Consider the following 13205-nt stretch of genomic DNA (forward strand, 5'->3'; position numbering starts at 1 on the left):
ATAGACCATTTGCAAAGAGTCTGAAGCATTTTTATAACTCTCTAATTCAAGATGGTTTTTTTTTTTAGTTCCTTTGTGGGCGCCTATGATTTGGGGTTCTTATGTCTTTGGGTTATCATCTTATCAATGAATATGTATTAAATACTGGATCAGAGTCATAGAATTTAGGACTGGAAGGATCCTGAATGCTCCCTTTTTACAGATTTGAGAATTGAGCCTTAGAGAAGTTTAATAAGTTGCCCAAGGACAAATGGGTAGTGATTAGTCAAGTTGGGTCTTCCGTCTTCAATTGGAGTGTTCTTTCTTTATTATGGATCATGTATATTCTGGTCACATTCTTTCAGGGCAGGACAGCTACATTTCTCCTCTGAGTACCCAAAGGGGTTTAGGGGTATCTCTCTTCTCAACCTTGGCCATCATAGCCATCTACACTGGCTATGTATGCCTTTCCCCTTTATGAGGGTGCCTGTGACTAGCAACCCAATTGCGTTTAACCACTTATCAATATGCAGCTCCTACAAAGGGATATTTACCTTAAAGATAGAAAGTTCAGAATTATAAGTATTTCCACCAAAATCTATTGGGCCTAATCTTCCCTACACCAGCTCATTTTTGGATGCCACAGATCCAAAATTTAACTTAGTTCCAAGACAGCATCATTCTCATCAATTTCACATCCAAAAGTTGCATCCCTACTGGATGGTTCTCACTCACCTGCATGGTGTTAGAAGGTAGCTTAGGAAGAACATTTCTTGATCCCTGGGATTGCTGCAAAACCTGGCCTAGATTTCATCTCTTGGATTTCTGTGGCTTCCTCTCCTGTGGTAGGAGATTCTACTGCCTACACCTAAAATAGAAAAGAATGAACACAAAGGTCAAGATGGCACCATTTCTTGGGGTCCATATGGTCTCAAGAGACAACAAAAAGAGATTGTGGCCAGAATGAACTCAGACCTTTTTTGAAGATACTAACAGTTCTTACTACTCAGCCAATCAAAAAAAAAAATCAATCTCCCAACCACTTGATGAGCCAACCAAAACCAATCATGGAATTCCACACATGTCTCACAGCTTGGCTAAAGCACTTCCCTTAGATGTCATAAAAATTCTCCCCAAAGTTAGCTTTCTAGTGTTTTCTACAAGAAGACACACTATCTGAGCAGCTGATATAGTTTATGCATGTACTAGATTCTTATTATAATTATATCATATTTTTTCCATTAATATTCTCCATTACACCTTGAATTCTTTAGAAGGTTCTAATATAGTTCTAGGTATGCTGCAATAAATGACTATTATTAGTTACATTCTCCCTGGGGAATTAGGAAAGAACGATTAACAAATGAATGAATTATTTTGTTTATATTTTAAATATTCAAGATAATTATTTACCTAATGAGTTGTACCCAGATTACAAGTCATAATTAACAACTAATAAATAAATTGTACTTGCATTTGCAATATGGGTAAATTTCACAAATTCTACATTCTACACACCAAAATGTAAGAAATAAAGAAATCTCTGGGCCATAATTCTGAGCTGAAAACTGATGAAAGACACCTTGTGGATGTTCATAGTTGTTTTATAGGCATTTGACAGTTGATAACAATCACTGATGAACAAACTCTATCTACTCAAAGTAGGTTAGCTAATAATTGTCTAGTACAAGGTCCAAACATTTTATTGATCACGCCTCTACTATCTTCAGATATTTTAGGAAAAGACTTATTGCTATTGTAACAGACAACGAATGACTCACAAGAAGAAACTCGAAGATATACAAAGTTGTCTCATTGACAAATTGACCTACATTCCTAGAAAAGCAAATACTATTCCCACTTTTACAACTGACTATGATTGCTTCCGTTATCTTTATTCAAAATCCGGAGATAGTAAAGATGTGGACTTAACATAAAAAGCTCTTAAGCTACATCTTTCCTTATCTATCACAGTTAATTAACAACTCAGACTACCTTTTCTAACACTTAATTACATATATAAAATGAATTTGTTTTATGCTAAATGATATATAAAGAAATTAAATGAAATAAATGCAAGTTAAGCTCTTCAAAAAGGGAAGATTTAGTCAATATGGAGCCATAGAAGATGCTTTAAGCAAACTTTAAGTCTATGAAATTTAGTTGTTAAACAGAAGGATAATGGTTAATGAATTTTCTAATTGTTCTTCCCTGTAGTATAAATGAAGCCCATATTAGCACTAGTTGTATACACACTAAAGAAAAAATGACATTTTTTTTTTAACAATGAAGCTCTCTCTTCAAATACTGTAGCTAACAGATCATTTTAAAAGGTTCTCTGGTAGACCCAGGATTGTATTTCAGATCTTCTGGCTTCCAGGCCCCCTACTCTCTCTGCTAGACACATCTGTTTTTCAGATGAAGTAAACAATGAGAATAGAGAGGGGAGTTGACAAAGCCACAATGTCAACTCCTGCCTTCTTAGATCCTGTGTAGGTCTGGACCCTTTGAAATAGGCTGCTGAGTCCAATCCAGCACTCTGGAAAAAATTAAAGTAACAAACAAGAACAACTAATCCAACTTTACTCATTCTGCATACCTCTAAATGCCATCCCAATGACAATTTTTTTTCTTGTGCTCCAAACCTGTGATGTATGATGTACTGTATATACAGTCTGTACATTGCAATTTCTTGCCACCTGTTTAGCGTTTGTGGGCCAGTTATTAATAAAGAGTCTTATTGTTTATCCAAACCGTTGCATCTTAGCCATCCATCTAAACAGATGACTTCAGTGCTTACAAGAGGCAAGGTTGCTGTTTGTTTTTCCACATGGAAGATGTGCATGTTGTTACGTTTATTAGCCAAAGCTCTGAGGAGGAAAACCCACAGTATATTTTCTTTTATAAACTCCGAACCTCTAAAGCTTGAATTTACTCCTTTATTTCCTCCTTTTTTTCGTAGAAGGTTGTGACAAAAATGAGACAGATAAATATTTGAGTCCCAAAGCTGAGGCGATTTTCTGTACTTAAGTGATCTCCGTAGTATTGTTGGCATGGAGACTCCTTCTATTGATGCAGACCACAGACTCTTTTTAATTAATTAGAAAAGAGTCCCCAAGAGTTGCCATAACTAGAAAATCTCCTCACATTTATATCGTCAACCTGGGGATGAGTTTCTCTTCTGTGCAACAGAAATATAGGCTGGTCCTATCCATCACCAGCTTTGTATTTGAAGCCTTTGCAGCTTGGTGGAATCTGACACTTTGCTCTGCTAGCACAGCACTTGCCATCCATTGCCTTGGACCCTTTTGACATCCCTGGATATGATTTACAGCCTCAGGATAAGCCTTTATTATTCTCCTTCAAGGATCCATATCAAAGTCTATCTGGAAAGCAACGGTGAACACTCACAGTTTGAGTAGCAGAATGGGCAAGTCATATGGTCACCAGCACTGTCTCCGGTCCATATTGTCCATATTGGCATTTTTTTTGTTGAGTCCCTCCAGGTTGTTGTTCAGCATCAAAGGGGACAGCTCGGTTCTCCAAATCTTGATTTACTCAATGTTAGATTAAGTCTTCAAATCCAGGTCAGCCCAGGACTTTTTTGGAGAATATTTTAAGGCTTTTTTTAGTAATTTTATATATATTGAATCAGTTTTAGTTCCGATAGATGCATTAATTTTCTTGAAACTCCACAAACTGTTGTAAATTCTCCCATATTTTCCATTCATTGTGGGATTCCATCAATCAGTGTACCTAATTCTAGATCAATATTTGTCGTATGTCCATTATGTGCGCCTGTTTAATGTTTGAAGCCTCTGGTCAGACTAGGCAGTAACGTTTTAAAGTGTTCTTGATGGAATAGATAGAAACGTGCAATGTGATGGTGAAAAATCATCAGCCTGCAGATAGAAGCAAATGGAGGCGTGTTGAGCATTTTTGGAAAATCACTAAAAAAGAGAAAAGTCTTGATTCAGCAAAGAAGCGTCCAATGCCTTACAGATCTTTGAAAAGATGGACTTCAGTCAGTGTATTTCTGATTGAATCTCATCCTTTTTGATGTTACCAGAGTGGGCCCCATCATCTGAAGACGTTTGCTCTGCAGGCCAGCCTTCTGTTTCTGTTTTAACGAGGGCTCCTCTCCTCCACCCCCCCCCGCCTCAGTGTGATCCCAAATGCTACCAGTTTCCCATTAAAGTAGTGTATTGCAATGAAAGGCCACCGAGGACACTATTGTAGCCTTATTCTTTCATACAGAAATGTAGGTGAATAATAGTGAGTGAGAAGAGAAGGGATTTATAACAGATACTGGAACCATGTCAGGGCAAACCGTACCATGCATCTCTTCTAGTCTGTTCCTATTCACTAGCCTTAGACAGATCTATTGAGGCCAATAGACTTGTTTTGCTGCTTTTTTTACTTAAAAAAAAAAGTTTTCAGCCCAGTTTTCCAGCCCTGCATTAAGTTGTGTTTTTAATGAGCTCTAAGTTCTCAGCGGAGAATAAGTAGGGCAATTGCAATCATAACAACTTTACTATTTTTAAATCCAAGACATGGCTCATTTGAAAACTATAAAAAATCCAAAGCATAAAAGAGAAAAAAGGGGTCTTTCCTTGACCTTTCTCTCTCCCCTCCAGTGATAATTGTGTTTGGCCTGGAAGTTCTGGATACTAAGGCAGGTTTAGTCTCAGACTTCTCATCGTGCAAAGGGTTCACATTCCCATTGTGAGTAATGATAAATTAATTTGTAATTAATGTCATTTTAAAGATGAATAGTGATTGAGCACTTCTAAACCGATCTCCATTGCTGTTAGGAATATCAGGTAGGCTCTGACCAATTTAAAAGAGGAATGACTTTTATGTCAAAAACCAATGTGTGCCCCAAATCCTAGCGGTAGTACTTACATCATGGAGACTGCTTTTTTCCAGGATTTTTTGTTTTTGTTTTGTTTTCTCCAAATAAACCTAATCTTTAAAGTTCAAAAAAAAAAGAAAGAAAAACCGTTAAGAATGTTTACTTTGTCCTCATTTCATATTTAGCTAGAGAGCTAGACTTAATGTTACGAAAATGCAGGTCCAAGTCTAGTCACAGTTACTGACTCTTTGGGCAAAACAGTCTCTGTTTCCCCCTCTGTAAAATGAGGAAAGTAATTGCAGTTATCTCCCAATTTTGGGAAGCTAAAATGAGATAATGAATGAAAAATACTTTGCAAATCTGCCTTCAGGCACTTTCTAACTGTGTGACCTTGGGCAAGTCACTTAACCCTCATTGCCTAGCCCTTAATACTATTCTGCCTTAGAACCAATACACAGTATTGATTCTAAGACAGAAAAGTGTTGAAAAGAAAAGTACTTTGCAAATCTTAAAATACAATATAGCAGCTATTCTTACTATTGATCCATTTTCCCCCCTCACTTTTTCAGTAGAGTTCAAATTAAAACAGTCCTACTTCTGTTATTCTTTTATATTTGACATATTACTTATTGTTCCAAGGCATAAAAATTGATTTTTTTTGCAATTTAATAAAATATTGGGATATAATTTCTTCTTCCTTGGGTGTACTGAAAGCATCTCTGGGACAACTCTGGCATCTTACAGGATACTGGGGATGATGTGTATGCCATTCATTCCATTCACATGTGGTTTTGATTTTTTTTCTACCAGCTCTCTATATTTTGAAAGCTGTTCATTCCATGTAGTATGGAGATTATGAGAATTCAGAATGACTACATTTATTAAAGTGTTGTTCTTGAATTTTTTATGGATCCTTGTCTTATCTGGGCCATTATGGAAGAAGGGAAAATGGGAAGGAAGGAAACACATTTATTAAACACCTACTATGTGCCAAGCACCTTACAGACATTATTGTTACCCCCACAACAACCCTGCGAGGTAGGCACTATTATGGTGGTAGCCAAAACAGAAATTTGGCTGTAATAATGCTCTGATTTCAGGACAATTCCTCTCAAGGATAAATTTTATAATGTATATATAAATATATGAATATAAATATATTTATGAATATAAAGCTATGTTTAAATAAATATAGGAATATAAATGTATTTAGATAAATATATATGAATATAAAGATATTTAAATAAATATATGTTTAGATAAATGTGTGAATATAAATATATGTTTAGATAAATATATAAATGTATTTAGATAAATAGGTATGAATATAAATATGTATTTAGATAATAGATATGCATATAAATATATTTAAATGTATGAATATGTTTAGATAAATGTGTGAATATAAATATATTTAGATAAATAGATATGAATATAAAGCTATGTTTAAATTATAGGAATATAAATGTGTTTAGATAAATATATATGAATATAAATATATTTAAATAAATATATGTTTAGATAAATATAAATATGTGAATATAAATATGTTTAGATAAATATAGATGAATATAAATGTATTTAGATAAATCGATGTGAATATAAATATATTTAAATAAATATATAAATATGTGTGGATATAAATATATTTAGATAAATAGATATGAATATAAAGCTATGTTTAAATAAATATAGGAATATAAGTGTGTTTAGATAAATATATGAATATAAACATATTTAAATAAATAGATATTTAGATAAATATAAATATGTGAATATAAATATATGTTTAGATAAATATAGATGAATATAAATGTATTTAGATAAATCAATGTGAATATAAATATGTTTAAATATGTGTGGATATAAATATATTTAGATAAATAGATATGAATATAAAGCTATATTTAGATAAATATATGAATATAAATGTGTTTAGATAAATATATGAATATAAACATATTTAAATAAATAGATGTTTAGATAAATATATGAATATAAATATGTGAGTATAATATATGTTTAGATAAATATAGATGAATATAAATGTATTTAGATAACTAGATATGAATATAAATATATTCAAATAAATATATAAATATGTGTGGGTATAAATATATTTAGATAAATAGATATGAATATAAAGCTATATTTAGATAAATATATGAATATAAATGTATTTAGATAAATATATGAATATAAACATATTTAAATAAATAGATGTTTAAATATATGAATATAAATATGTGAATATAAATATATGTTTAGATAAATATAGATGAATATAAATGTATTTAGATATGAATATAAATATATTTAAATAAATATATAAACACATGTGAATATAAACATATTTAGATAAACATATGAATGTAAATGTAATTTCTGTATGATAGATAAATATATTTGAGGTCTGGATTTGCATTTGTATAGGTTAGTTTGTGAACAACGTCAGCTCCTGAGGTAGGATTGTGGGCAGAGTAGCCATTCCCTGCTCGGGCTCGCCTCTTCTAACTGCCCGTCTGTGCTTCTTGCCCAGAAAATGCCAGGCAGCGGCAGGACGGGATCGTGAGCAATTCCATCATGTACTTCACGGAAGAGCCGCCCGAGCTGCCTGCGAATAGCCCTCATCCGCTGAAGCTGAGGCGCATTCTGAACCTGAGCCCCTTCACGGTCACGGACCACACGCCCATGGAGACGGTGGTGGACATCTTTCGGAAGCTGGGGCTCCGGCAATGCCTGGTGACGCGGAGTGGGTAAGTAGAAGCACGCGTTTAATGTCGGCCAGGATCTAGGAGCGCACGACAGTGCCAGGGCAGGGCAGAGGCGGGGCAGCAGCGGAGGATTCAGAGAAGTAGAGACTAGAAGGAAATGCGTCTAAGGCATTCCAGAAGGCTCAGGTAAAGCCAGAGGGAGGAGATGGAACGCCGAACCCCAAAGGGCCAACTTCCCTGTACTGTAGAGGTGCACGAAGAGAAACCCTGCAGACGTGGCCAGATGGTGGACAAGGATTTAAATGTCCCATTTTACCTTCAAGGCAACAGAGAGCCACTGAAGATTCTTGAGTTGGAGCATGATATGGTCAGATTTCTCTTTTAGGAAGATGAGTTTTACACTATTGGAAGATAGGTTGGCGAAGAATGATGCTGAAAGCTAGAAAATGAATTAAGACTCCAGTAGAGGCGGTACAGTAGATGGTGTGTTAGGCTTCCTATCTGTCCTCAGGCACTTATGATCTATGTTTCCCTAGATAAATCATTTAATCTTGGTCTGCCTCAGTTTCCTCAACTATAAAATGAAGATAATAATAGCACCTCCAAAAATAAAAATTAAAAAATAATAGCACCCCCAACAATACAGCAGTGTGGGGGAAGTAATCGCATTTTATTGGGAAAGTCAAATGAGATAATATTTATAATAAATAATATAAATTTATATATCATATAGTAGTATATTTTATGAAGATAACTATAAAGGGGCAGCTGGGTAGCTCAGTGGATTGAGAGTCAGATCTAGAAATGGGAGATCCTAGGTTCACATCTGGCTTCAGACACTTCCCAGCTGGGTGATCCTGGGCAAGTCACTTGACCCCCATTGCCGAGCCCTTTACCACTCTTCTGCCTTGGAACCAGTACACAGTATTGATTCCAAGACGTAAGGTAAGGATTTTTAAAAAAAGGATAAATATAAATACCATGAAAATAAATGTGTACTATTTGTTGTATCACATTTATAAAGTATAATATAAATGTTATTAAATATAAATATGCATAGCATATTAATCTATTAATATAAAGAGAAACCTACATGATATGAAATATATATTGTGTCATATAAACATTACAAAATAGATATATAATTATGTATTATACATATAAATATATTATTTATCACATTATTGTATTTATATAAAGAAATATAAATATAGACGTTATGTTATATAAAGATAAATATAACAAAATATAGACATTATATGTTATAAATATAATGAAATAGAATCTATTTATGTATTATATAATATAAATATTAACTATGAAGATAAATATCACAAAATAGAAATATACATTATGTTATAATGAAATAGAATAGATTTATGTATTATATAATATAAATATTGATATTAACCATGAATATATTGTATATATTCTATTTATTTAGAGAGAAATATAAATATGAAATATAACTATATATTATATACTATATAAATAGAAGTATTCATAAATACATATAATACACTAGAAATAGAAATATTATTAAATAGAAATATATCATATTCTATTTATATAGAGAATAAATATTATGAAATAGACACATATATGTTATATAAATATGATAAAATAGAAATATATGTGCAATGTATAATATAAAGATTAAATATATTTATGTATACCATATTTTATTTATATATAAAGATAAATGGCATAGAAATATATAAATATCATTAAATATAATATAAATCTTAAAAATAATAAAGCATTAAACACAGTGACAAGCACATAGGACGTTCTCAATAAATACTTATTGACTTCCGATATTTCAATAGTCCAGGGAAGAGATAACAAAGACCCAAAAGTGAAGGCAGCCTTGTGAGTGGGGAGAAGGGCATGAATGCAAGAAATGGCTTGGAGGAAGAATCAGCAAGACTAGGCAACTGATGGAATATCGGGGAAAAGGGAAGAGCTGGAGGCACCTCTGAAGTTAACCAGTGCAATGGTGGCACTCCGAAGAGAACTGGGTGATTTAGGGTGGGAGGAGAGGGAGTCAGAGATGCCTTTAGGACATGTAGGGAGAGATGTCTGGAGGACATCTGGTGATGCCAGTTTGGAAATATAATCAAGAGGCACAAAGACAGAAAGCGATGAGGGAGAGGAGGAAGAGAGGAGGAGGTGGTGGTGGGATCTGGTCCAGGCTGATGTAGGAGAGCTTCCAGGAGCTCTGTTCACATCCCAGTCAGCCCTTCTTAACTGAGAAATCGGAGACAGACTACGTGATTTGTACAGCGTTTGACTGTGGTCAAGGGCAGAGGAAGAATCGTAATTTGGCATCCTCCTTTGAGCAGCGAGCGTGCCTTCTCACGAGTGTTATTTATTCTTTCTTTCTGCGAGGAATTTGGATGTGAATGCAACTTAAAAGCAGACAGGAACTACTTGAGCAAATAATGAAAATGTTCTCAGCAACAGATGCTTTTCAGCCTATGAATAATATCTGACCATGCATGATAAGCACTGAGAAAAACCAGTCTTGAAAAGGCTTTTTTCCCCCCTTTTCTCCCCCTGCCCTGAGTTCTGAACATGGAGAGATCTGAAAGGTTTTATATCATCGTTTGAGGCCAAACTGTGCCTCAAACCCCCCAACAAAAAAAAAAAACAAAAAAACAATCTCTAGCTACCCTTAAAGCATTTTGAGGGGGTAGCGAAGTGGCTCAGTGGATAGAGGCAGGAGTTCAAATTTGGTATTTGACATTTCCTGCCTCTGTGACCCTGGGCAAATGACTTAATCCCCATTGCCTAGTCTTTACCACTCTTTTGCCTTAAAACCGATGTACAATATTCATTCTAAGATGGAAGATCTTTTAAAAAAAGATGGAAAAATTGCTATGATTTTATGAAACGCCATTTTAATTAGGGTAACTAACCATGTTGCTGATGGATTATTTTATGGTACATTATGCCTATATGACATTGTCATTCAGCAAGTACGATTCTTTTTTTAAAAGTGTAGACCTCTGATTTCACTGGCATAGAGAGGATTTTGAGTTTGGAAACTCTGGGTGTGACGCTATGATCCGATGAATTGTGTCAACCAATACAAATCATTGACTGACTTGTTTAAAGACACTATTTTTATTTATTTATTTTTACATATTCAAATGAGTTTTTAAAAAATTATTTATTTATTGAGAATATTTTTCCATGGATACAAGATTCATGTTCTTTTTCCTTCCCCCTCCAGGAGCTGACAAGCATTCCACTTGGTTATATGTGTATCATTAATGACATTACTTAAAAAAAATTAAATTTAAATTAAATATACTTAAAGGGTTTTTTTGTGACACCCAGTATATTAGAAGACGGGACTTGACTCCAGATATTCCTGACTTCAAGTCCGGTCTTCTGTCATATATATATATATATATACATATACCAATAATTCCGTGTCGAATACATAAAATGAGATGTGGAGGTGGAGGGGAGGGAGACTTTTGGAGAAGCCTCCGAGCATCATAATGGTGATAATTATAATAGTAACATATTACATGGCACTTCATTGTTTAACGTAAAGCATTTTGCAAATCTTAAAGCGTGATGCAAATGTCAGCTATTATTGTTGTTACTTTTTGAAAGCACTTTCACACATAATTAACTCATTTCATCCTCATGATAACACTGTGAAACAAGCAAGAAAGCTATTATTATCCTTCTCTGACAGATGAAGAAAACGAGGGAACAGATTCATTAAGTGACAGATACCAAATTAATGGCAGGTATAAGACAAAGTAGAAGTTGAAAGAAGGGACTATTAGAGATTTTTGAAAAGCAAAATAATTGTGTTAGAGGAAAATTATTTTGGAAGTTTGTACGTAAGAAGGAAAGATATTCTATACTAGCTAGGAACTAGGATGCAGTTGTATTGGCCCAAGTTTGAGGACATGATCCTTCGGGCTATGGATTTTTCTGGGAAAATAGAGAAAAAATCATCATCAGACAATACTAGACCCTGACGATGGAGTGGATATGGGGAGGTGGTAGGATTGTAGCTGTCAAAACAGAAAGGATCTTGAAAGGCATCTAGTCAAATTCCTTCATTTTTCAGATGAGAACACTGAGATTCAGGGCAGTAAATAAATCATAATGGCTTCTGACTCCAAAACTAATATTTTTTTTCCACTTAACTCCAAAGAAGAAAATGCTATGATTTTAGATTTAGGGGAAATCGGTAAATAAATCATAATGGCTTCTGACTCCAAAACTAATATTTTTTTCCACTTAACTCCAAAGAAGAAAATGCTACGATTTTAGATTTAGGGGAAATCGGTAAATAAATCATAATGGCTTCTGACTCCAAAACTAATATTTTTTTTCCACTTAACTCCAAAGAAGAAAGTGCTACGATTTTAGATTTAGGGGAAGTCGAGTTGTGTCTTTGACGGTAGTGGCGAAATTATTTAAATCTGTGTGTATGCTCAGACATACGCTGTACACATTCATGTGTGCACGCACATATATGTCATCCCTTCTTCCCTCGCTGAGCAGCTGGGGTGGTTTTAACTGCTAAAAAACTAGCTTCATTTCCAATTGGAAATTCTGGGCCTTTGGGCCCACCAAACAACCTGGTGCCTTTGATTGTAAAAAATTGCCAGATGGTATTTATGCTTTTAGAGTGAGGGTTGAGGTAGATATTAAAGTAATGTTGTTCCCTTGATTATAAGCGTTTGGTGGACCATTGTTTGACGCTATATTCTCCTGGGTTCTGTTAGAAAGGCAGATAAAAAAATCTGGTTGAGGAGGTAGAAAAGGCCCCAAAGTGCAGCCTAGGCTAGAGGAAATTGGCAACTCTTGATGATTTTATTATTAGGCCAAGATAGGCTGAATGGATAACTCAGTCCTTTCCTGGGGGATAGAAGTACACAAATAGATCTACAAGGCTGTAAGTTCCTTGGGAGCCAGGACTGTGTCTTAGTCATATTGATATCCCATGCAGTGTGGATATTCAATACTATTTTATATTATTTATAATAATAGTTTATATCATAGATCGATAAATATTTAATGAATCCAAGCCCTTGGCCTTGATTCTGGAGAGCCTTTCCCTAGGCAGCCTCTAAAGCAGACTTCCCATACTTGAATTTCCAGTTCTCCCGAATAGAATGCAGAATTAAATACCAGTGTGGTCATCCATAGCATTTCAAGTTTATAACACTTCAGCCTCCTTAAAAAAATACACACACATAAAAAACCGAAATGTCAGTTATCATTGGAATTTCCAATTTAGTCAGGAAATTCTGCCCTTAATACTCTCTCCCAACTCATTGGCTCCCCAGAGTGTTTCATGTGAAGATCTGGGGACAGAAATTGGCTCCGAATGTTCTGTGAGAAAACAAAATCACACGCTCTCTTGTTTTATTTTTTAAACAAACACAGATGCTGATATGTGAGTGCTGGCAAGATATCCTTATTTGCTAGGGACTTTCATCTCCTCGGGCTTCCAGCCAGGTTAGGCATGTCTCAAACATGCTCCCTCTTCATATTCATTCCCTCTCTTTGTGCCTTCCCCACTGAAAATTGCTAACGATCTGCAAATGTCAGGATCACCTGGTTTGTGAAGTGATGCGATGGGGTGGGGGGAGCGCCGGCAGCTGGGGGAGAGGGGC

The 13205-nt window shown here is 34.8% G+C and overlaps 1 protein-coding gene across 6 annotated transcripts in view; it reads left to right on the plus strand.

The window, feature by feature from the left end:
• Positions 1 to 13205, plus strand: part of CLCN4 (chloride voltage-gated channel 4) — a 104507-nt gene that overhangs the window by 70423 nt on the left and 20879 nt on the right. For all 6 annotated transcript variants that reach the window (XM_016424789.2, XM_007500940.3, XM_007500938.3 and 3 more), the window contains one exon: positions 7374 to 7590. In XM_016424789.2, the coding sequence (XP_016280275.1) occupies positions 7374 to 7590 (217 nt within the window). The remainder of the gene's footprint in view (positions 1 to 7373; positions 7591 to 13205) is intronic.

This window comes from Monodelphis domestica, chromosome 8 (assembly GCF_027887165.1).
Source record: "Monodelphis domestica isolate mMonDom1 chromosome 8, mMonDom1.pri, whole genome shotgun sequence".
NCBI classification, from domain to species: domain Eukaryota; kingdom Metazoa; phylum Chordata; class Mammalia; order Didelphimorphia; family Didelphidae; genus Monodelphis; species Monodelphis domestica.